We start from the raw sequence: 25813 nt of genomic DNA, 5'->3' as shown, positions 1-25813 counted from the left end.
GCCAATCTTTGAATGTAAATTAGGATTAAAAAATTTAAAATTCCCATTGAATAGTTTTTTTTTAAAACAAGCCGTTCTTTCTAAAAGTCGCTACGCAAAAATTCTAATAATCTCTTGGAGAACCTCTTGCAGAACTTGCAAAGTGCCAAGTTCTCCCATGCAAGAATCTGAGTCGAAAGTCACCTGGTCAAATATCCCAGACCAAAAAAAAAAAAAGGACAAGACTGTTTCTTGTCCCCCTGCACTGAAGTGAATATGTTTTGTGCGAGTTTCAAACAAAAGCCCTTTTGAAAAAATACCACGTAAGAATAAAAAGCACAAATGAAGTCCCGTGGTTTATCATTAAGTGTTTAATTTCATGTGGAATATAACAAAAAAGGCTGGAAACCTCCAGGCAGAAGTCAAAACGTAAATGTTCCTCTAAAGGAAGTGTACAGCTACACCTTTACTATCAGGAAAGCAATTTAGCCAAAGTAACAAAATTAACAAAGAATTTCATCAAAGGCTTTATCAATGCTGAAAAAATGCTCTTTTTGCATCAAAATGTTCAAACAAATCCAGATAAAATATACATATATACATTTTACAATATGCAATATAAATATACAGCCTGTTCACTAAATAATCTAAATCACAATAAATATCTAAAATAATTAGGCAACAAATTAACCATATTGATCAGTTCGATAATAAGAGTCAGTTTGGACTCGTGAAAATAGTACTTTACTTTTTCAAATTAATAATAGCAAACACTTTACACAAAATATACAGCTTATTTTAACATTACTGCCCCCTCCAGCTACCCAAAGCTCATGCTGGCCACTTGCATGTAGCATCTATGCAGCAGAAAAGCACAATAATCTCCATTTCACAAGACAACTGCTAAAGATAGGCGCCATTTTCTGTTAAGAAAAATAAAGAAGAATGCTTGCTTTTCACCCGAATTAACAGACTAGCTGAAAGAAATTGCTAGCTGGATTAACAGGCTAGCTGAAAGAACTTGGCTAACTGCCAGCACCACAGTCTGGTGGCACTAGCAGTTACAAGTTCAGAGAATATGATTGTTCAAAGTAAGTAATTAAAGAGCAAAATGGGGGGAAAAAAATCCATGGTAATGCTTCCGCCCCAATACCTGGTTGACTTTGGGCCTGAAACTCTATTCTTAATATATTGGACAAGAAGCCACATTGTATTATCTCTTGGCATAGTGAAGTGAGGAAATGATACACCATTTGTGGTCAGCAGGTCCAAAGATCGTGTGGGATGGAGAGGAGGAACAGATGAGCTTGAGAATTGAGACAGGCACAAAAAGCTTGAGTAACTCAGCGGGACAAGCAGCATCTCTCCTGAGATGCTGCCTGTCCTGCTGAGTTACTCCAGCTTTTTGTGCCTATCTTCGAGTTAAACCAGCATCTGCAGTTCCTTCCTGCACATTGAGAATTGAGATGGCAGTTTGTAGGGGATGGGATGGGCAGTGGACCAGAAGAAGCAGGAATCTGAGCCAAAGTCCACACTGGATTCACAATGTCCACAAATTCCAGGAATCAGATGAAATGATCTTTACGCATGATCAGTGGGGAGACGAATGGGTGGGAATCAGTCGATCATTTTGATGCCCAGTCAGGAGCTTGCCTGTCATCAGATTCAGATCAGTATAATCATCTTCGTTGTTGCAGAGTAATTTCTCCAAGGTCAATGCCATTGACTGGCTCAGGGCAAACTAATGCCAGAAAGATGGCCTCAAAGAAGTAGACACAAAGAACTGGAATATCGAGAAAAACACAAACTACTGAAGGAACTCAGCGGATCAGGCAGCATTTGTGAGGAGGGGGGTTGGGGAAATGAGCAGGCGATGTTCAGGAAGCATCAGCTATCCACCTTATCTACAAAAGCTGCATCCAGCGCTCTGTAGATTGGCCTCAAAGGAGTGTCTGACACAATGGTCCCTCAAGGGAATATCATATCATATCATATCATATATATACAGCCGGAAACAGGACTTTTCGGCCCTCCAAGTCCGTGCCGCCCAGTGATCCCCGTACATTAACACTATCCTACACCCACTAGGGACAATTTTTACATTTACCCAGCCAATTAACCTACATACCTGTACGTCTTTGGAGTGTGGGAGGAAACCGAAGATCTCGGAGAAAACCCACGCAGGTCACGGGGAGAACGTACAAACTCCTTACAGTGCAGCACCCGTAGTCAGGATCGAACCTGAGTCTCCGGTGCTGCATTCGCTGTAAAGCAGCAACTCTACCGCTGCGCTGCCAATCTGATGACAGGGCAGGCTGTTCACGTTCAGCTATCAGACCATGTGCATTTCCTACCCACCAGGTCGGGGGATTAGCCATCGGAGTTGAAATGAAAAAACATTTAAACTAAAAATAAATTCCTGGGTTGCAAATGGAATCAAGGGATATGGGGAAAAAGCAGGAACGTGGTACTGATTTTGGATGATCAGCCATGATCATATTGAATGGCGGTGCTGGCTCGAAGGGCCGAATGGCCTAATCCTGCACCTATTTTCTATGTTTCTATGGTTGGTCAGACGATTGGGACCACTGTACTCTGGAGACCAGTTCCAGCCTCTCAGCCTGTGGGTGAGATTTGTGGATGTGAGAAAAAGAATACCCTCATCCAAAATCCTCAGATTTTAAAAAACAAAATATTTATTGCAGTTTTATAAGGAAATAAATAATTTATGACTATATAATTTGTGATTACATCATGCGTCACTCCGTTTCTACTTTGCAATCTTGCACCGTTTTGATGTTTTTGCAGTTGTCGCCATATTTATTGTTTTTATCATTACTGTGTGTCTGCCGTTCACGCTAAGATCTTCACGTGAACAAGGATTTTGATTGTGCCCTCGTGTACAAGGTAGTAAGCTAATCTGAATCTGAACCTGAATTTTAACATACTTCAGTGTTGAAATTCATTCTAGATGTCTACATGTGTCAAGAATAGTTTTGGGAATGAGAATCTCGCACCTTTGCTGAGTTGTATGACATGTTGATAGAGCGTGATCTGTGGCTAAGAAACAAGCAGGTTCTCTTCAAGAAAGATGATCTTTTGATTTCTTTCTTAGAGGTATCACTGAATAAGATCTTTCAGAAGTAGAAACTCACAGCGACTGGCTGGCAACAGTATTTCATTATCACTAATATGGAAAAATATAATCTATCTACAGGATATACATGGTACATATGCCACATTAGTACATTGCGTGCTTCAGAGTGGCAATTTTGCTCAATGTAGCAACATACATATAGCCAAGCATAGGTCGATCAGAAGCTACAAGTCTGATTCAGGCATGTCAGCCATTAGGTAGCCGATGCCATAGCGGCCATTTGGAGCCGTGTCTGCCTCCGGAGTGGGGGATCCATTTTGCTTGCGGTAAATGCTGTTGCCGACCACTGGGGAGGGCATCGCACTGGGGGTTTTGCTGTGCAGCAGGCTGGCATCGTCTTCCTCCAGGTTGGAGTTCTCCTTCAGAATCCGCCCTTTCTTGTAGGAGACCGAGGCCAGAGAGTTGGAGCCATCGTCGATGAGGTTAAAGTAACGGGTGATGAAGACGATTGGAACGGGGAGGACTGCCACCACGATGAGGGAGATGCACAAAGTCAAGCCCCACGTGGGGAAAATCAGAAACTTCTCACCACCCTGGGAAAATGGATAAAACAACTCACGTCAATTAGATTTTTTTTTAGATTTAGAGATACAGCGCAGAAACAGGCCCTTCGGCCCACCGAGTCCGCGCCGCCCAGCGATCCCCGCACATTAACACTATCCTACACCCACTAGGGACAATTTTTACATTTACCCAGTCAATTAAACTTCATACCTGTTCGTCTTTGGAGTGTGGGAGGAAACCGAAGATCTCGGAGAAAACCCACGCAGGTCACGGGGAGAACGTACAAACTCCGTACAGACGCCGCCCGTAGTCAGGATCGAACCTGTCTCCGGCGCTGCATTCGCTGTAAGGCAGCAACTCTACCGCTGCGCCACCGTGCCGTCAATTGAATAATCCATAATTTGATTGTATTTTGCAGTCCAAAGTTATTTAGGAAGATTCAATTGTTAAAATTGGCAGAGAATGAGCAGCTATTTATATTTCAGTGGGAATAAAATCAGGCCCAAGGTGAGGTGAAGGTGGACACAAATTGCCGGAGTAACTCAATGGGTCAGGCAGCATCCCTGAAGAAAATAACAGGTTATTTTTCTCCTGGAAGGCTGCCTGACCGGCTGTGTTACTCCAGCATTTTGTGTCTATTTTCAGTATAAACCAGCATCTGCAGTTCCTTCCTACACAAGATGAAGTGAGCCTGCTTCAGAATCCTGTTTCGCTCCCGTTAAGATTTTACAGGTTTCAATCCTAATTTACAGATTCCAATCACACTTTCTACAACTTTTCTGCTCAAACTGCCTCAGTGGTGTCTAGCGGGCAAGGGCAAAAAGAGATGTGATGCATTGCTTCAGTCAGAAGGTCGACACAAAATGCTGGAGTAACTCAGCGGGTCAGGCAGCATCTCAGGAGAGAAGGAATGGGTGATGATTCCGGTACTAAGATATCAGTGTTGGGGGATTTGGGAATTAAAATGGTGGAAGTGAAGGTGGGGTGGCAGAAGTAGGGTGAGGGGTGGGGGGGCAACATATTGCCAGCCACTGTAGTACCCCCAAACGCAATACAGTCCCCACTGTCTGCATCGCCCTGTCCTAAAAGGGTGAGAGTTATTTGACAAGACTTCTAAATGGATACATTTGTCAGCCTTGAATCTCATGTTAATGGTCACCTTCACAGAACTTGCTGAGTGATTTCTTCTTCAAAATAACATGATATATCATCCTTGACTGGTGTTTGATTTAAAATGGTGTTAGGACAATTCTTACAGGAGAACTGATTTGGGTGGCATTCTGGTGCCTGATTTCAGGCAGGTTATAGAATGTGCATCTAAATACCCATCCAACATTTCCACATAGATTTACAAAGCAGGCTCGTATCTCTTTCTTCCATTTAGCATAACCTAATAATGTTATTGTTAATGTTCTTAACCTTCAGAATTACATGTACTAAGTTCAAAGATAGGTTTTCTTCCTGCATTGCTTGTTTCTGAAATGCTGTAATACTCGACTGCCCATAGAATTCCCTGGCACATGTAATAAAAATGTATAAGCACAATGAACTGATATATTAACTAATTAACTGAGAAGGGCGGCACGGTGATGCAGCGGTAGAGTTGCTGCCTGACAGCACCAGAGACCCGGGTTCAATCCTGACTACGGGTGCTGTCTGTATGGAGTTTGTACGTTCTCCCCATGATCGCGTGGGTTTTTCTCCGAGATCTTCGGTTTCCTCCCACACTCCAAAGACGTACAGGTTTGTAGGTTAATTGGCTTCACATAAGTGTAAATTGTCCCTGGTGTGTGTCGGATAGTGCTCGTGTGCGGGGAATCACTGGTCAGTGCAGACTCAATGGGCCCGCATTGTATCTCTAAACTAAACTAAAACTAAACAAAACAAACTTACACAGGCAACACGCACAGCTCAAATTCATCGGGGGTATCGCAGAGCAATAGGATATTACCATTTAATTTAAATAACACTCACCAATTCACTGATCCAGGCATAGTAGCCTGGGGGACTTAAGCTCAACTGGACAATGCTTGCTACAAACAGAGCAATCAGAATCAGTGGAGAAAGGTATTTCCACATGTAGTAGTAATAGCAGAATGGAGTGAAGCCAAGCATATCCTTCAAATCCTCCATGAACCTATGAAAGTGAAACACAGTTGTACACTATTAAATTACCTGTTTGCAAAGGCAGAGCCTTTTGATTGTGTAAATTTGATTTGATAAAGCTCTCTGACTTCAGTGAAGTGAGACACAATTTGAGCATCAGGTAGTGTAAGAAAATAACTGCAGATGCTGGTACAAATGGAAGGTATTTATTCACAAACTGCTGGAGTAACTCAGCAGGTCAGGTAGCATCTCAGTAGAGAAGGAATGGGCGACGTTTCAGTCTGAAGAAGGGTCTCGACCCGAAACGTCGCCCATTCCTTCTCTCTTGAGATGCTGCCTGACCTGCTGAGTTACTCCAGCATTTTGAGAATAAACTCAATTTGAGCATGAATCATCTAGCAGGATAGACACAAAATGCTGGAATAACTCAGCGGGACAGGCAGCATCGCTGAAGAGGAATGGTTGACATCTCGGGTCAAGACCCTTCCAGGAAGAAGAAGGGTCTCGACCCGAAACGTGGTCTGAAGAAAGGTCTCAACCCGAAACATCACCGGTTCCTTCTATCCAGAGATGCTGCCTGTTCCGCTGAGTTACTCAGGCATTTTGTGTCTATCTTCGGTGTAAACCAGCATCTGCAGTCCCTTCCTATGCAATGATCTGGCGGATTTATGCACAACCTCTAACAGCAGTCTTGAAGGTCCAATTGTCAGTGAAATGAGAAATCTGCTTCCATAGAATGGTAAAGAGAGCAACAATTGAATCATGAGTACAATCTATCAGGATACTCCTGAGGTATCACACTCCACTTGAATTAAAAGGGTTAAGAGATGCTGAATGCAAACGTTGGATTAAGCCAGGTTGCTGGCAGAAGCTGTAGTCAGCAGGAAGCCACCTGTTGACTTATTGCCCAAAGCCACCTAGATCCAAGAAGGGCAAGGCTCTGGCATAACACAATGTCCTCACACGAGCAAGCCGGAACAGAGTCCACTCAAGGAACATTTGAAAAAGGGTTGGCGGCTGGCTAAACCATTGCTCCAAATTTAAGCGGATGTCAAACCTGTCACAGGGCATGAAACATTTTGAAACTCCTTGACATTAACAAGAAATCAATAAGTTTGAACATGATTCAATTATATTTTTATATATTATTATTAAGTTAAAACACTCACTAACGTGCACACAATTAAAGACATTTATTTAAATTAAGTTAAATTAATTACATGTGAATGATCAGGTACCTAACAAAGTTTGCCTAAGTCATTGCCCTTCAGTGAAATGGATGACCTTCCGGGTCTTGTGCCAGCTAATCTGACAAAGATTCAATGCACAGATCTCCCAATGTAACAGTGTATGAAGGAACTGTAGCTGCTTGGTTTAAACCGAAGATAGACACAAAAGTCTGAAGAAGGGTCTCGACCCGAAACGTCACCTATTCCTTCTCTCCAGAGATGCTGCCTGTCCCGCTGAGTTACTTCAGCATTTTGTGTCTAGCTCCCAGTGTTACTGCAGGGAAATTGAATTGCACCTCTGATCTCCGTGTGGAGTCAAGTCCAAACTCGGAGAGGAGTCGGTAAAGCTCTCGTGTCCAGTACGTGTGGGACTTCCACATTTGTGATGGTGTCATAAGCCTCCTGATGCATACTGGGAGAATTGCCAGCAGTTCAGTGCGAAACTGTCTGCGCTTCCCAACAAGTTCTGGCCCATCTACTGAGAGTAACTGTTCCGATTCGCAATGAGATCACTCGACAAGGCAATATGAAGTTACAATGGAGACCTACTGTGGCTGCAAAGGACCTGTGCTGCTGAAAAGGGGTTGTGTAATGAGGGTAGAATGTAAATTAAGAAGGCGGCAAAATCTGACAAACTAATATATTTTCAATCATTTTTGTTTCCCCAGTTACACATTTTGCTACATGAAGTAAATTTGACGGATCATAAGTTTGTGGATACGCACTTATCTGTGCCATAAACCCAAGCGACCGCAATATTCTCCAGGATAACCACAATCAGCAGCGGCAAGGTAGCAGAGTAATCATCAAACATTGTCACAAAGTAGTTTCCAGAGCGTTGTACAAAGAGGAGGCCAATACTGAAAGCCAGGAGACAGCAGCCAACTAAAGCAAAGAAAAATATATATTATGGACCTGACAGATGGCCAAAGTACATTGCAAATCAGCTACAAATAGGCTGACTGTAATCCTGTAATTGCTAGCAGAGTAAGCATGAAAAGGAGGCAGAATTTTAAAAATCGTACGCCTTTTCCGCACAGTGTTTGCAGAATAAAGGCACCAGTGTTTCTTGTCCAAAACCTTTCATGGCCCTACATTGAAAATAAAATTTATACATTGTCCACTGTGAGAGTTTCGATACTTATTTCATTCACGTACGGGGATGGGGACAGAGAGCACATTTGTTGGCCGATTTTGAACTTGAAGAACTGCTCCTCAAGTCAAAGCTAAACAATTGAATGCCCGAGCTTTAATGTAATTCCCATGGAAGCTAGTACCACAGGATCGACAAAGGTATACTGCGTAAGCGAACTTTCAGCTAACTCAGCTGTGATTCTTTGCAAACAATAAGACTTCTTAGAACACAAGGAGGGAAAGATTCTGCTGGGTTTTCAATCATTTTTTGATGTTGTGGTTAGCCGTCAATAGACAGCACGTTTAGCTGAGTGAGACAATGGTACTTGTGAGGTTCCATCAGGGCACTGATCAGTCTTGTGGCGCTCAGCCCCAGACTGTGTACCGTGGGCCATGAATAAAACATAAGGAGCTGAACCAAGTGCATTGTGCAAGCTGGAGACTGGAGTCTGCTTTAGGTGCAGTCTAGAGTCAGATGGGAGGTACTGGCACGATCCATTCACAACATGTTTTCATCAGATAATCCCATGTACTCCCATCTTTCTAATCAAAGGAGCAATGGGCCAATATCAAAATTCTCCACATAGATGTGACAGTACATGACAATGTTGTACAGGTCCACTTGAAATCCCCTCCCCCCCCCCCCCCCCCCCCCCCCACCTCTCACTGTGCCTGTGCGGGTGAGGTGGCCCATCTTGACCTCAGCAGGATTTCCACGGCCGATCAGTGGGTCAAATTTGCCCCCCCCCCCCCCCGTGTCCGGGTCTCTGGAACTCCAGTCTGGCCAGAGCCGGCAGATCCGTCCCCATAGCCAACTTCCGAGGCCAGCTTTGTGGGCCGGTATCTTGGCTCCTCAGCGGCCTAGGCGGAACAATCTAGTGCTGTTAGACTTCTCTTGGAGGCCGTGACCTCTGTTGGTTTGCAAGGCTCGTAAACAAAGGGTGCCAGAAAGCCAGTGGTGGAGCAGTACCTCCGATTGATTATACACAGTCACATTACAAATCCAAACATCCAATAAGAAAGCCTACCTTAGCTAGTTAAGTCCTATTCTTATTCATTTACATTCAATTTTATCTGAGCTGAATTTTCAATATGCCTGCGATATTCATCCAAGATTATAATTTTGGAACAAAACTGGAAGCATTGCCTGGTGACCATGCTACTTACTGGTCAGAATTTCTTTGCGCACTTTGAATGTGTCCACGAGTGGTGTGAGAATGCCTTCAATGGTGCCAAACATGCTGCCCAAGCCTAGATTCACCAACATAAGGAAGAACATCACTGACCAAAAAGGAGACGCGGGGAAATGAGTCATGGCCTCCGTGAAGGCAATAAAGGCGAGGCCAGTTCCTTGAGCGGCCTGCAAAACACAGGTTAAAAAACACAAATGTTAAGAAGGAGACAGTACGGTCAAGTGGTTGGTGGTGACAAAATCCTACACTTTGAATGTTCCTTCAAGACACACAGATTGCTGCTCAGACATCTAAATTATAAAAGGTTGACCAGGTGCAAAGCATTTCTGCGATTTCCATGTTTATTGGCTGAACTAAACCATGATATTCAGATGCTCCCCGACTTACGATGCTTCAACGTGCGATATTTCGACTTTGCGATGGCATAAACGCCAGCGGCCGGTATGTAGCGAGCTGCAGTCCGCGTCCGGCCACGTGATCAGGTGTACTAAATGCATTTCGACTTACGATATTTTTTGTTTATGATGGGATTCTCGGAATGTAACCCCATCGTAAGTTGAGGAGCACCTGTGGTGCATTTAAGTGAATGTAACATTGATTGAATGCGATTCTGGACGATGATAATATTCCCATTTAAAATCCCATCATTATGCTACCATTTCACTTTATCCGTCCATGGCCAGATCTAGTTTAAGTTTTCACTGATATCAAATTGAGTGGACCAAGGCTTTATCTCAAATTCCTTTCTCTGCCCAGATAATGTGATCTTCCCTCCATCCCCCCAATCCCACAAAGCCAGACCAATACCAGCACTCTATCCTTACTCTGTTTTATTCCATTTTATTGGGAACTGACCTGGTTAAGTTCATCCTCCAGTTGACATGAATCCAAGCCTAACTTCAGAAAATCCTCTTCTTTCACTTCCATTATAATGTTGTACATATGATGGTAGTCGGTCGCTGAAACATCTGACAGATTAACATGGTGAGGAATGAGATCGTGACTGATTACTCCTGTCTTTAGCATATCCAGGATCTTGTCTGCATTCCTAGGATGTAACCAACAGTGCCGAATCAGCATGTGTAAGAACACTCAAACCTGGCCAAAAGAGGGTCAAGGATATACAGCAGAGAGTCAGCACCTACCTAACAATGCATTTTTCATTTATTATATTTGCTTTGAAGCCCAAGACGGCAAATACAACCAGCGTCGCTAAGATAGATGTGAAGAAATTGATTAAGGACACCAGGACTGCATCGAAATGGCAGTTGTTGTTCCGTTTGTTGTAGCTGGAGAAAGCAATCACGCCACCGAATCCCAAGCCGAGAGCAAAGAACACTTGAGTTGCTGCTCCTCTCCAGACCTGAGGGTCCAACATGATCTCCAGCTGCGAAGTTTGAGAAGAGTGTGTGAGTAGTTGATGGGCTCTGTTCAGTCATCGCTGCAAAGCAACTCAACAAAACGGCCTGAATCTAAAGTAATTAACCTGACGATGAAAAGCACGCATTAAATGAAAGCAAGCATCACTCTGCACTGTGGAAATATTTTTAATAAAAGAAGTAGATCTCTCCAGATATTTGCTGCTTCAGTATGTGTTGAATGGAGCTTCTTCCCCTGTCAGCTTTGGAAATGATTATTGCCACTGCACACTCTAGATACATGATTGATTGAAATGTACAGCATGGAAACAGGCCCTTCAGCCCATCGAGTCCACACCGACTATCATTCTACGTTACATGACACTTGCATCCACTGCTCGGGACAATTTTACTGAAGCCAATTAACCTGCAAACCCACATGTGTTTGGGTTGCGATTGGAAACCGGAGCACATGGAGGAAGGCCACAGAGAGAAGCCACTGGGAGAACATGCAAACTCCGCACAGACCGCACCCAAGGTCAGGTCTGGTCTCTGGCGCTGTGATGCAGCGGCTCTACCAGCTGCACCACTGTGCTGCCGCTCAATATTTCTATCCACTGACTGAACTTAGCAGCTTCCCACACAAGGAATAATGAAAGTGATCCCTGTGGGTTCCTTGCAGTTTACTTGTGCATGCTGCAGAAGCCACATTTACCATCTGTGCGGCTTCTCCAGGACTGATATTGCAGATAAAGTGATGATGGTTCCGCATTCAGTCAGGGTGGGAGGGAAATGTGCCCAGCATAGCTCTCATCCTGACGGCCATCTTTGTGTGGCTACGTCCAGCTGCACATAGAGCTGCAGTATTCTGAAACCAAGTGCCACTAGGTGCCAGGCTTCCACCTGTCTTTGGTGTTGTGAAGGATGGCCCTGGCTTTGGTGCTGCGCAATGTTCTGTTCAACACTGCCAAAACGCTTGTCATTCATTAAAAAAGTCACTGCAGGTGAACACATCTGATCGCCAGTCGTTTGGACAGTGGACAGCACGCCGGCAAGCCCAGCGGCAATGGGACTTAACAGATCCAGCAGGATGGTTTCCTGAGCAGAAGTTTCTCTTAAATTCCGCCCTGAACTTAACGGCAGCTAAATTCTAAACCTCTAATTAGTAGCTAATCATATTGTAACTCTTATTCGGAGCTAATAATTCTATAACTTGCATTAGTAGCTAATTATGCTAGACCTCGTCTTGGTAGCTAATAATTGTGTACCTCTTAATAGGAGTTAATTATATTATACCTCTTATTAATAGCTAATAATTTTATATCTCTTTTAATTGTGAAACCATTCATGCTCTCTATCACATTACCATGACCTGTGTAACCTGTGTAATATTGCTTTTTCCACTGATCTATGTTTTTTTATGCTTCCTCAGAATACAAACTAGCATCTATCATGTTATACCTGCATGTATTTATACATTTCTGCATGTCATATTTACATTGATTGATGCATAAAACAGAGCAAATACTTTTCCAAGGAATATGAAGCATGCTTGCAATTTTCTGCTTACATTTATTATTTATATTTATTATTACATTTAGTTTGAAGAAACCCCCCACCCAAAAAAATAAGCTTATATCTAAGATTGACTGTATATGGAGATCTTCCCAGATTTACAAAGTAACACGATTACCTTGTCACTGGCAATTGTACCCAAACCACTAGGTGGTTGGCAATAGATCATTCAAAAGTAGGCACAAAATGCTGGAGTAACTCAGCAGGGCCGGCAGCATCTCCAGAGAGAAGGAATGGGTGAAGTCACGGGTTGAGACCCTTCTTCAGACTTCTCGATCCGAAACGTCACCCATTCCTTCTCTCCAGAGATGCTGCCTGTCCTGTTGAGTCACTCCAGCATTTTGTGTCTATCTTCGGTTTAAACCAACATCTGCAGTTCCTTCCTACACGAACAATCAAAAGTGTTTAACTATAAGTTCGCCACTAGGTGGTACCAACAGCTGTAATGCAGACTGTTGGAACACATCAGAAATAATAGAGAATGGTCTAAAAACTAGGCAGTGCCTGTATGATTATTTACATTCTACTTAACTCGGCATTTACAAGCTGTGACCCCCCCCCCCCATGCAAGCTGCATGTTAACGATAAGATGCATCAGAACATACCTTAGGGGTAAACATGTAACGGATGCCATCCCAAGAACCTTTCAGAAGAAGCCCTCGAACCAGAAAGCAGATAAGCACAACGTACGGAAATAGAGAGCTAAAATACATCACCTGGAAGAAAATGTGTGCAAAGATGTTATTACAGCAAAGCATAAAGATATACAGAGACCCATGGATTGATTGTTGAATAAAGTCTGTCTGACTTTGAACACACACAGAAATACACAGTTGCTTGATTAGTATGGGTGTCAGGGGTTATGGGGAGAAGGCAGGAGAATGGGGTTAGGAGGGAGAGATGATTGAGTGGCGGAGTAGACTTGATGGGTCGAATGGCCTAATTCTGCTCTGATCACTTATGACATGACCCGCACAGAGGACCAATGCTATTGGTATTCTGCGTAGTGGGAACAGAGTTTTTTTACAGCTGAACTGTAGAAAGATAACCAGGGAACAATGTTGCAGATAATCTTTCTTCCATCCTAAGAAAGTGTGAAGGATATTTCACAATTAGCACCTAGATCGGTGAGAGCACAGCTGGTAATGATGAAGCAAAGCTCCATCAGAGGCTAGAGTTAGAGAAGCAAGGAAGATGAAAGGAAATGAGAATAACGGATTATTAGGTCAATGACTTTTTAACATTTGAGACAGTAGGAGAACAGGAGCCACAGTGATCAATGAGCATGAGAACAATGGTGAGTGGGTGTGGGTTACAGCCGAGCAACAGCAGCATTTTGATAAGAGTATTAGGTTGAGGAGAGAATAGGAGACTGACCAGGAGATCTTTGTGGATGACAAAGGGATGGATAAAGATTTTGTCTGTAGACTGGCTGAGGCAGTAATGGAGGCAACTGGCATTGGGTGTAGATGAAGGACTAGCACTCTGAAGCAATTGACATTGCAGAGTGGTGGTGAACAGCAGCTTGGGTGTAAGTGGCAGACACAAGGAACATCACAACAAGCCTCAGGATGCTATAACCACAACTCAGAAATAGCTAAAGAGTAACAGTCTAAAGATCATTCCTTTAAATGCTCTTGTTAATGGTTTGGGGTTTGATGAGAGAGATGGTCTGCTGCATTTAAATAATGAAGACTTCCTTAGGACTAGTGGTAGGAGAGAATATGATTTTATCAGCTGGTTCCGGAGAGACCTTGGTCATTTAGCGACTTAGGGGGAAAGAGGAAGACAGCGCATAATGACAGTAGCAATCAACTCAATACTACGAGCAAAAAAGAGAAGGGAATCCTCGCATTCGCTGATAGTGCGGGTGGAGGGGAAGTGGATGCAGTTAATGGACATGGAGAGAAGGGCAATGTCATTGCATTCAGGAATTGATCTGGACTACCGGGCAGTTTTGGATGAACATATCACGAGGCTGAGGTTGTGAGGCATGAGGCTGAACATAGTGGCTGAGGTTGTCCAGCAGAGTAACAGTGTTAAATGATTGGCACAAAAAGCTGGAGTAACTATTTTACTTCTTTGCATATCTTTCATTCATTTGTTCAATATCTCTCTACATCACCGTCATAGTGGCTATCAGCCACTATGTTCAGCCTCATGCCCCACAACCTCAGCCACTTGTTTCCCTTTCCCCTGACTCTCCAGTCTGAAGAGGGGTCCCGACCCGAAACATCACCCATTCCTTTTCTCCAGAGATGCTGCCTGACTCGCTGAATTACTCCAGCATTTTGAGTCTATCTTCGATATAAACCAGCATCTGTAGTTCTTTCCTACACACAGTGTTAAATGGTAGTTTGGCACAAGCAAATGGAAGTGATGGGGTCCGATCTGGTGCAACAGAGAACAGGTACCCATGAATGGATGCAGGAGTAATTCGGACTCCAAGGGAAGAGTTAATGTTAGGGAGACATTTTAAAGCAAAAACCCACAAATGCTGGAAATCTGAAATCATAACAGAAAATGCAGAGAGAATTCAGCCGGTCAGGCAGCATCTGTCGCGACATTGTTAATGTTTCACGTCAATGATTCTTCATCAGAAGAGTTAGGGGAGACATGTCTTGACTATAAATAGAAGATAAAAAGATTGGAACAGATCATACAATTCCTTGTTCTGTTAATTCAAGACCAAATATTACTCTGACCCTTTTAGAAGAGAAGGCAAATAACCAAAATAATCTTCTTAGCCACAGAGCACTGGAGCCAATTCAATGCGTATTAAATCAACCTATTTTCATAGCCTTATTAAATGTAAAAAATTGAGTCATTAGTATAGCTCCAGCTCACAAGATGGGCTGGTTATAAAATATACTAAAAAAAGAGCTCGTAGACACAAAATGCTGGAGTAACTCAGCGGGACAGGCAGCATCTGTGGAGAAGGAATGAGTGACATTTCGGGGTCAAGACCATTCATAAGAATAAGGGTTCTGAAGAATGGTTTGGACCTGAAACTTCACCCATTCCTTCTCTCCAGAGATGCTGCCTGTCCCGCCGAATTACTCCAACGTTTTGTGCCGATCTTTGGTGTAAACCAGCACCTACAGTTCACTCCTACACTAAAAATGAGCTATGTCCTTTCACCAAGGTATATTGATATTTTAACAAATTCAACAGTGCAAGACTAATAATTTGGATGTTACATTGTAATTTTCAGTCCCAAACAGAAGTAGGATTCACTTTTGCACAGTAACAGGAGCGATCACATCACTTTCCATAAATGGCCCTCCTCAAATGCAAGTCTGAATTCAAATGCAAGTCTATCAATATCATCAAAAGTAAATATAGTGCTCATGTAGCTCGTTGATGCCAATGATGTGAGCCTGAAGAAGTGTCCCTGAGATACTGCCTGACCCGCTGAGTTACTCCAGCACATTGTGACCTCTAATAAACCACTGCATGGCTCACGCAAAACAAAATGTGCCTATGTTCTGATGCCATCAAAGAAGCTTGAAGGCATCAGAGCACTGGGAAATATTGTTGGTTTTGCAAGACCCATGCACTGATTCATTGGCATCGACGAGATGTGTTCAGCCAGAAATGTCACTTCTGCGTTAGAGATGCGATATCATAGCTGCCTTCTGAATACAGCACGGTGGCGCAGCGGTAGAGTTGCTGACTTACAGTGCTTGAAACGCCAGAGACCCAGGTTCAATCCCGACTGCAGGTGCTGTCTGTACGGAGTTTGTACGTTCTCCCCGTGACCGCATAGGGCTTTCTCCAAGATCTTTGGTTTCCTCCCACACTCCAAAGACGCACAGGTTTGTAGGTAAATTGGCTTGGTATAAGTGTACATTGTCCCTAGTGTGTGTAGGATAGTATGAATGTGCAGGGATCGCTGGTCGGTGCGGACTCGGTGGGCCGAAGGGTCTGTTTCTGTGCTATATCTCTAAACTAAACTAAACTACTCTTCTTCTGCAATTTGATTCAATTTTTTATCACTGTAACCAAATTTAAGCTGGGAGTGCATAAAATTATTATATTCCAAGATCGGCACAATGAACAGAGATGTTCTTTTTAGCTTTACTTAAATGAAAATATGCCTTCTGAACTCGCACACAATACAATCATTTACTACTGTTTCTACAATAGCTTCTGCAGGTGGAGTTATGCTCAGAAAAATGTATCGTGAGACCATTGATATCAGCAATGATAAAGAAAAATGGACCCAAGTGAGTACATTTCCCCAAATTTAATAAATACTTTGTACTGCTAATGAGAATAAGCATAAATACCACAAAATGAACTTAATCTTTCTTCAGCTGTCATGTTGATATATACCAAATGAGTGATTTGTGTTAGTGACCCGTTATCTTGTCCTGCAAAGGTTTTATCAGAAAATGGACCATAACTGAGAATACATGTCTCATAATTTTAGGGATGGAATTCTTATTGTTATCTTAATTTCATTCGGACCTATCACTTACAAATTTAAAGTGCCAACATCAAATATTGGTTCAATGGTTCAATAGCACTTGGCTGTATCAGCTTGCGTGTAAACTTATTTTGTTTGAGATGGCACATTCTGCCAAAGAGTGTGACGGCAGTGGACCAAGGCCGTGTTTACAGGGCAGCATAGACGGCACAAGTCTTGTCCCACTGTCCATCACCATGTGTCCTTCTCCCTTCATTCACAACTCACCCATCCCCCCCCCCACCCCCCTTCTCCTCCTGTTCCATAACTGTTGATCGGGCCTGAGCCCATATCATTATGATGTTGTGTAGAACATGGTGAATCACAGGTAAATCTTTGCACCCAAGGTGCTTAAAACTTTAAGGCTCCCCTGACGGTGTCTGGATGGCCCGGTTCATCAGGCTGCAGATGGCAGTTTGACCTTTTTGTACACATGCTGTACCATTCCGTGTGAGGGTTGGGCTTACAGTCATGAGCTCGGTGGCAAGAAGAAAGCCCAAGTTACCTGCTGACTTGACCCAGTGGCTCAGTTAAGAAATGAACCTTAAAGCGGTGCAGAATAAGCACATCATGAGAGGCCACAGTGAGCTCCTGGGAATGGTTGCACCCAAGCTGGACATTCCTAAACTTAAGGTCTTGCCACTACAATACACCGCTCGGCTCATGTCTACACCCTCAACTTTAAATGGGTGCTAATAATGACACCCTGTCCCTTTAGATAAACTGCAGTTGCAGTGGGAGACTGAGGGCAGCTATGCTCTCCCATAGCAGGGACTGCTTACAACTTCTCTTTTCCAGTAATAGTGCTGGCACGGTGAGATATTACAGATATTCCTTGCTCCAGAAAGCGCAAAGCTACCAGGGGCTTCAGAATGATGGGCATCTTGGCTCTAAGCCTCATCACCAGCAGTGACTTTAGCTGCAGTTGGCTGTTCAGACTTCCTCACTGAAGCTGAGCCATTGACGTGCACATTGAGACACAGTCCCCTAATCATCCCGGATGGACAGTATCTTCTTGCTGAAGGCCTTCTTCCCCCCTCCTGTCCTCCAGCTTTGCCCTGCACATCCTTATAACCTCCTCAGCTACCTTAAGGGAGTTAAGAGAGTGGTAACCGAAACACTGATGTCTTAAATCATGAAGGCTTTTCTGAAGATCTTTCACCTTTTCACACAAAGGGTGGTGGGTGAGTGGTATGAGCTGTTGGATGAGGTAGTTGAGGCAGTTACTATCGCAATGTTTAAGAAACATTTAGACGGGTACATGGATAGGGCAGATTTAGAGGAATATGGGCCAAACGTAAGCAGCTGGAACTAGTGTCGATGGGACATGTTGGTCGGTGTGGGCAAGTTTGGCTAAAGGGCCTGTTTCCACGCTGTATCACTATCTGAGGTGAGAACACATATTCCTCCCACATGACTCCTTATGGATGATACAAACTCTGGCGAGATATATATGTACACACAAAACAATAGCAAGTGCATTAAAAATGTGCGACTAACCTACAACTGATTGATGATCCCTTTAAATAGGGGAGGGTTCTTTCTGTTCCAATACTCTGATCCTCAGTACACATGGCGTTAACTGCAAAATTGAAGCCTTATTTGACAGCATTGGCATTAAATTAGCATTGCACTCTGCTTGACATCATGATCTGCCTAATCTACACGCATCCGGTTTGCAACAGTGTCACACATGTTGGCCCTGTTCCTAAAATGGCAAATGGTATGATTTGCATTTTTTTTTTAAGTGCACAAGTGCAACATATGGCAAACAGAAGCGGCCAAACAACAGGTGATATGCAGCAGGATTTTAAAGCCACTGACCCATAACAAACATAGACGCTAAGGAAGCACACCTGCGCATTCTGTTGGCATTAGGAGTAAGGGTGGCGTGCTCAGTCAGATGGTTAACTGCAATGATTGCTGTGCCACCTACCAGTCACGGATTTCTACTGTGCATTCAAATAAACCTTCATCCAGACGTTAATGAAATCATTAACCAAAGCACACGTGCAGCCAGGAATTATAAAAGCTGTGCACAAAAACATGAAGACGCACAAAGCTGTAGATTTTAATTAAAATTCCACCATGAATTGTATGTTTTAAGTTTAGTTTAGAGACACAGCCTTTTTAGTTCAAAGATTTAGATTTAGAGATACAGCGCGGAAACAGGCCCTTCGGCCCACCGAGTCCGCGCCGCCCAGCGATCCCTGCACATTAACACCATCGTACACACACTAGGGACAATTTTTACATATTACCCAGTCAATTAACCTACATACCTGCACGTCTTGTGAGTGTGGGAGGAAACCAAAGATCTCGGAGAAAACCCTCGCAGGTCACGGGGAGAACGTACAAACTCCGTACAGACGGCGCCCGTAGTCAGGATCGAACCTGAGTCTCCGGCGCTGCATTCGCTATAAGGCAGCAACTCTACCGCTGCGCCACCGTGCCGCACATGGCTAGGAAAGAGGACCTTTGGCCCACTGAGTGAATGCTGAAATCGATCACCTATACAATAGTTCTACCTTATCCCACTTTCTCATCCTACACACCTGGAGGATATTTACAGGAGCCAATTAACCTACAAACCTGTGCATCTTTGGAATGTGGGAGAAAGCAGAGCACCCGGCCAAAACCCGGTCACGGGGAGAACGTACAAACTTACACACAGGCAGCACCTGTAGTCAATATCAAACCCAGGTCTTGGGTTCTCTTTGCCACTGTAAAAATGTAAGGAAATTGAATGAAATTGGCCAACTGTTGTGCAAAATTTGGTGTGGAGGTGGTGGCAAGGCGGCAGATTGAAAAATATCATGAAAAATATCATGAAACAAAATTATTTTCTTTTGAAATGATCAATTAAGAAGCTTTCATTTAATTATCCAAATCAAACATTCTTCTGTGTAGATGAACTCAAGTTGCAGGATTATAATGAGCATGACTGGTGTGGATCATGTATATTGGCCAGATGGCACATTATTAAAATTCTGTGTTCTGTACAGATGCTTCTGAGCCAACCTCATTTGCATCCGGCCAGCTTCACTGTGGGTGCTTTTACAGACGGATGGCTGAGGGACTTCTTTGCTACTAATGGCAACTAATGGCTACAATCAGGACTTGTGCTTTCAAGGGGCAAAAAGCTGACCTAACTCCTGAGAACAAAAGACTGGGAACTGCTACGTGAATAAATATTTTGCCTTCACCTAAAGATTCCGTTATAACTTAAATTAGTTTATGGGATATAAAAGGTGTTAATTTTTTTTCTCACAAAATTCCTCATTTAAACTATATTTTAAGCTGTCTTAATTTAGCAGTGCAATGATTGTATCCCCTTTAAAATGACCTCCGCGCAAACATGTGTTCGATATTGATATTGAGAAATATTATTTGATACTATAGATTTCAAACATTTATGGTATAAACAATCTCAGGGTTTTTTCCCCCAAAATGCAGCATTCTTAAGATAGCAAATAGTCTGTCAATGACAATACTAACGATCTGAATTGTGATGATGTACATTTCTGCTAAATCTATAATTCCCAATCTTAGAAACATCTACTAAGTAAGCTCTCAATGTGTTTGTTATTATTGCTGGTGATACATACAGTATTTGGGAATTATTCCTGATAATTTCTGCACAGACCATATGCCTTCTGCGTTATCTGGAACATAGAACATAGGCCCACAATATTTGTGCCAAATATAATGTCAAGTTAAACTGATTACATCTGCCTGTACATGATCCATATCCCTCTATTCTCTGCACTTCCGTGTGTCTATCTAAAAGCCTGTTAAACACCACTATCATAGCTGCCTCCAACACTACCCCTTGCAATGCATTCCTGACCCCCACTACTCTCTGTATAAAAAAGACTTGCCCCTCACATCTCCATTAAACTTACCCTTTCTGATTTTCCCTCTAGTATTTCAAGCTTGGGAACAAGATTCTGACTGCTCCCCTATCTTTGCCTCTCATATTTTTACATAGGTTATATATCTGTGTTCAGGCTGTCTCCTTTGTCATGACTTTTATGTCTCTCAGCCAAGTTGCCTCTTCCTTTTGGCTAATTGTTCATTTCTTTTGGTAGTCATCCATCAAGTTGCACAAAGCTGCCCTTCTGAACAACATTTTCTACGCCAACCACACTTGAGAAAAAACGTATCTGAGACATTGTGTGCGGCAGTTTGTTGCTCTCGAGGATGCAATCCTTGTTCAATATACAAACTGAAAAGAAAACAAAAATTCCCACTGTCTCTCTTCATGAAGTCCAAACCTTCAATTACAATCCATTCCTCAACATTTTACTATCTCTATAGTAATTGCCAGGTGTTCAAAGTTCAAGGACACCAACATCAACAGACCAAAAGCATGGTGATTGGAAAGACTACAATCCACGTGAGCTACCTCATAGTTCAAAACATGCTTCTTCACGTAATACAAACTGAATCAGCCACAGCCCTGTAGATGAGGGGATTCTGTCTTTTTCTCTTAATTTGGGCAATCATTTGGCAGGATTTAACCTTAGCCTTTCCTAAAATTTTGCAATTTTCATCCCATGTTTACCATTCAGGTGATGGAAGGGAAAAAATGCCCAATTACTCCTGAGGGAGGACCGAGCTTCCTCGGTAAGCTGGATTATCGAGGAAGAAAGAGAGAGTTGAAGGTACACTGGCTGACATTGTCGTGGAAGGAAGGTCAGGTTCTCTGCTTGTCTCATAGATCTGGCAGGGCAACCAATTCCCTATGGTTGTGCAGTGGCACTTAGACAGATATGGCATAAACGTGAACTGCTTACGGGCAGCCCGCAATTAGGAAAGGGCGGAAATCTGTCAGGGCAAACACTCAGCAAGGGGGTTACAGCAGGATCTACAACGAAGTGGTTAGAATCAAGTAGAGTAACAGATTTCAAATGTGCCAGTTTTCATAAGCAATAAATACCTGGACACATGGAAGCCCTTGAGGCTCGGAATTCTAATCATTTCAACAATTTCTTTCAGGTTTTTAGTTTGGTTTAGAGATACAGAACGGAAACAGGCTCTTCGACCCACTGAGTCCGTGCCGACCAGCAATCCCCGTACACTAGTACTATCCTACACACCAGGGACAATTTACAATCTTTACCGAAGCCAATTAACATACAAACCTGTATGTGTTTGGAGTGTGGGAAAAAAACTGGAGCACCCGGGGAAAATGCACACAGGCCACATGGAGAACGTACAAACTCCACACAGACAGCACCCGTAGTCAGGATCAAACCCGGGTCTCTGGCGCTGTAAGGCAGCAACTCTACCGCTACACCACCATGCCACCCTAAAGCTTTAAACACAAAGAGGTGTTTTTGACGGGAGTTAAGGATTCTTTAAGCTCGTGCTATGATGACTGCCTCCTGACTTGTATCCCCAATGGTCTGCGGATAGTTGAAGTGACATTGCAATGCTGCTAGATATAAAACGAGCAATTGGTTGGAATCACTTGAATGCTCTAATTACTCTTCTTTAGTTAACCTTTAGTGTTCACAGCTGTAAATGATAGGGCATGAAGTCTGCACCTGCCTCAGATTCCTATGAGACCAGATTGCAGGTGCGATCAATACTGATGGCATCGGGAGCCACCATGGTGCTCTCACCTCAGATCGCAAGAAAAGGAGATAACATCTTGTGGGAGATGGATAGAGAAAAATTAGTTGAAGATGAGAACTCTCTTCTGGAGAAACTGGAAGTGAAAATCATCACTCGTCCATGCAGGGGTGTTTAAATGGAATTGCAGAAATAGTTAAGTGGAATTATGCCTGACCTGGGGTGGGACCTGCTTTATGTTCTCGTCATCCACCTTGGGTAGTTCTACAGAACTGGCAAGATTTGCAGCAAAGCGTCAACTACAGTACTCTGAAGCACCAATTGGCACTTTTGATTGTTGTAGTTGACATACGAAAGAAGCAGATGCCTGAACTCAGAATGTCAAAACTGAAGTTGGATTAAATAAAAATCATAACAGCACAAATTTTGTAAAGTTTGAAGCAATGAGTGGTCAAACCTGCATGTCTCATTCAAGCTTGTTCTTAGTTTAATAGACATGCAGATTACCAAACTACTAGTGACAAAACAAATGTGACACGGATCCAAATATTATGCTGCTCAAAACGCTACCCTGTGTTAGAGTCAAATGTTTATTCACATTCAAATTAAGAACATACCATAAACGCCAAATCCAATCTCTGATATTTGAATAGTACATTTTGTATGCATGGAAACATTGTGAGCTCATTCAAAAAGCAACTAGTGTCAGAGGTTGGGGGGGGGGGGGGGGGGGGGAAGCAGGAGAATGGGGTTAAGAGGGAGAGATAGATCAGCCATGATTGAATGGCAGAGTAGACTTGATGGGCCAAATGGCCTAATTCTACTCCTATTCCTTATAACCCTATGTTCTTTCCCAGGCCGAGACTATTTCAACTGAAATTAAATGTGGAAATTTAGGCTATATATGTCTTGAAATTTATTTCCTGTCAGTTTAGCTTAATGTATGAAATGGTGATGTTTGTGTAATATGCTCTGCCTATAACATTCACTCCATTGACTTTATTAAATGAACTTCAAAGTCTTAGCAGGAGTGTTGATAATGGATACATTTCTGGATGATTTTATACAGGTTGAGAAATAGTTGGAATAAATGGGAGAGTCTTGACCCCAAATTAAAATATTCAATCAAGTTGAGGTTAATTGGCTGGGTAAATGTAAAAATTGTCCCTAGTGGGTGTAGGATAGTGTTAATGTACGGGGATCGCTGGGCGGCACGGACTTGGTGGGCCGAAAAGGCCTGTTTCCGGCTGTATATATATGATATGATATGATGAAGTTGATATTGGTTTTGAATAAATTCAATTTTAGTGCTGAAGTTATACAGTTCTATATTTTTAAGGGGTGGATTCCCTCAATTTCTGGGATAAATCTTACATTAAAATTAATGGCCAGAACAAAGGACACATTCTTTGAGTATTCTTTGGATTTGATGATCTGTTGAATGAGTCTGAAGAAGGGTCTCGACCCGAAACGTCACCCATTCCTTCTCTCCAGAGATGCTGCCTGACCTGCTGAGTTACTCCAGCATGTTGTGATACTGTTGAATGAGTACTCACACTGGAAGCAAGGCACAAAAGCCTTCACTTCCGCCTAATAGTGAATACATGTTGTCACTCACTCGTACTTACAAATATTCTGCCCGATTGGAAGACTGCCAAATTAAAGATAACAATCTTAAAGTGAATGACGCTCAACAGACTTTACAAAACCACTAACCTTTCCAGAAGATTGAATGCCTTTGATCATGGCAAGACACACCATAAACCAGGCTATGAACAGGCAAATAGTCATCTTCCAGTTCAGACCGCCACTCTCTGAAATGGAGTCGGATATATCCAATGCTTCTCTGTACCAAAAATAGGTTGTGGCTGAGCTTTTTTCACACTCGGGAACAACAACTAAAACAAACAGAAGGACATTGCATTGTTTCCATCGTTCAATACAATAAAATGACTCAAATACACAGCACAAATCAAACAAAAAAACATGCTGCACGTGCTGGAAATCTAAAACAAAACATAAAACACTTGAAATACTTAGTAGAACACAAAGTGCTGGAGTAACTCAGCAGGTAGGGCAGTATCTCTGGAGAAGGTGGATAGGTGACATTTTGGGTCGGGACCCTTCTTCAGATTTAGTGAATCGGTAGGAAGAGAAACAGAGTCAATGTTTCAGGTCAGAGACCCATCATAAGCTTAGTGGGGAAGGTGGGGAAGTGGAGTATCTCCAATAGGATGAAATCAGGGTGATCATGGAGATAAACTGTAAACAAGATTATCCAGTCAATGAGTGAATGGGAAAATTAAAGAGTGAGAAAAGAGACCAAAAAACGTGGGGGTTGCAAAATTTGGCCGACAAGGAATCATAGATCTATGCAGCATGGAGACAGGGCCTTCGACCCAACTTGTCCATGCCAATCTATACAGCATTCTTGGATCATCCCATTTGCTTGCATTTAGCTCATACAACTCTTAGTTCTTCCATACATCTGTCCAAAATTCTTTTGAAAGGATATGCCTGAGAATTCAGCCCTGGTGTATCTTTCAACCCCAGAGAACAAAAGAAAGGGGGAAAAAAATCACACTAAACTAAAATTACAAATAGGTGATTGATAGAGACTGCGAAAGCAAGATGCATTAAGTCGTAAAATCCAATATTGTGCCCAGACCGCTGTAATGTGCCGAGCAGAGAGTGAGGTGCTGTTCCTCCAGCTTGCATTAGGCCTCAGTGTGACAGCACAGGAGGCCACAGACTGATAGGGCAAGTGGGAGTGCGATGAGGAATGAAAGTGACTAGCAACAGTGTAGACCGAACCTATGTATACCGCAAAGCAATCACTCAATCTGCATTAGCTTTCCACAATGTAGAGATCAGATTGTGCGCACCAAATGCCGTGCACTAGATTGGAAGAAGTGCAAATGAATCACTGCCTCACTTGGCAAGACTGTTTGGGCCCATGAATGGTGGGAAGGGAAAAGGGTGAAAGGACAGGTACTGCATGGAAAAGTGGCACAATTAGGGCACAAACTGCCCTGCCGTTCCAATAACTTTCTGGATGTTCTCCCCTTCACTCTCCTCAGACCACAACATTCCTTCAGTCTCAGGCTCTGCCATGTTCTGTGGAACCCTTTCACCCATCGATACTCCTGACCCGCTTGACGCCCCACTCTGGCGTATTACCCTCCCTAGATTGGAAATGCCGACGTGATATTGTCTGTCTTGGCTTTTCAACTCCCTCTTGTGCTCTAAACCATCCTCTTCTGAACATACAACACTCTATTCACTGAGAACCAGCCCTGATATTACCATCAAACATGCTGACAGTAGTGGCTCTGCTGTGGTCTGCTGAACTGACCTCCTGATCGGCCAGATGCCAACTTGGCCTCTAACTGGGCCCAGCTATGCCTGCTTTTTATGGAAGATGTGGAACAGTCTTTGTTTCAGTCCTACCCAGAACTGCTCCTTCAACTCTTTTTACAGCACATCGATGATTGCATTGGCACTGTTTCCTGCACAATTGCAGATTT

At 43.1% G+C, this 25813-nt stretch overlaps 1 protein-coding gene across 4 annotated transcripts in view; it reads right to left on the bottom strand.

Moving 5' to 3' along the window:
• Positions 1–334: 334 nt before the first annotated feature.
• slc6a15 (solute carrier family 6 member 15) overlaps positions 335–25813 on the bottom strand; it is a 41630-nt gene continuing 16151 nt past the window's right edge. For all 4 annotated transcript variants that reach the window (XM_078417362.1, XM_078417363.1, XM_078417365.1 and 1 more), the window contains exons 5-12: positions 24003–24184; positions 12841–12951; positions 10448–10689; positions 10158–10350; positions 9277–9469; positions 7701–7860; positions 5615–5777; positions 335–3669 (exon numbers count right to left, since the gene is read on the bottom strand). In XM_078417362.1, the coding sequence (XP_078273488.1) occupies positions 3301–3669; positions 5615–5777; positions 7701–7860; positions 9277–9469; positions 10158–10350; positions 10448–10689; positions 12841–12951; positions 24003–24184 (1613 nt within the window). In that variant the 3' untranslated portion in view covers positions 335–3300. The remainder of the gene's footprint in view (positions 3670–5614; positions 5778–7700; positions 7861–9276; positions 9470–10157; positions 10351–10447; positions 10690–12840; positions 12952–24002; positions 24185–25813) is intronic.

Source organism: Rhinoraja longicauda, chromosome 20 (assembly GCF_053455715.1).
Source record: "Rhinoraja longicauda isolate Sanriku21f chromosome 20, sRhiLon1.1, whole genome shotgun sequence".
In the NCBI taxonomy this organism is placed as follows: Eukaryota; Metazoa; Chordata; class Chondrichthyes; order Rajiformes; family Arhynchobatidae; genus Rhinoraja; species Rhinoraja longicauda.
Note: the sequence above shows the minus strand (reverse complement) of the source record. Positions and strands in the feature narration are given on the sequence as shown.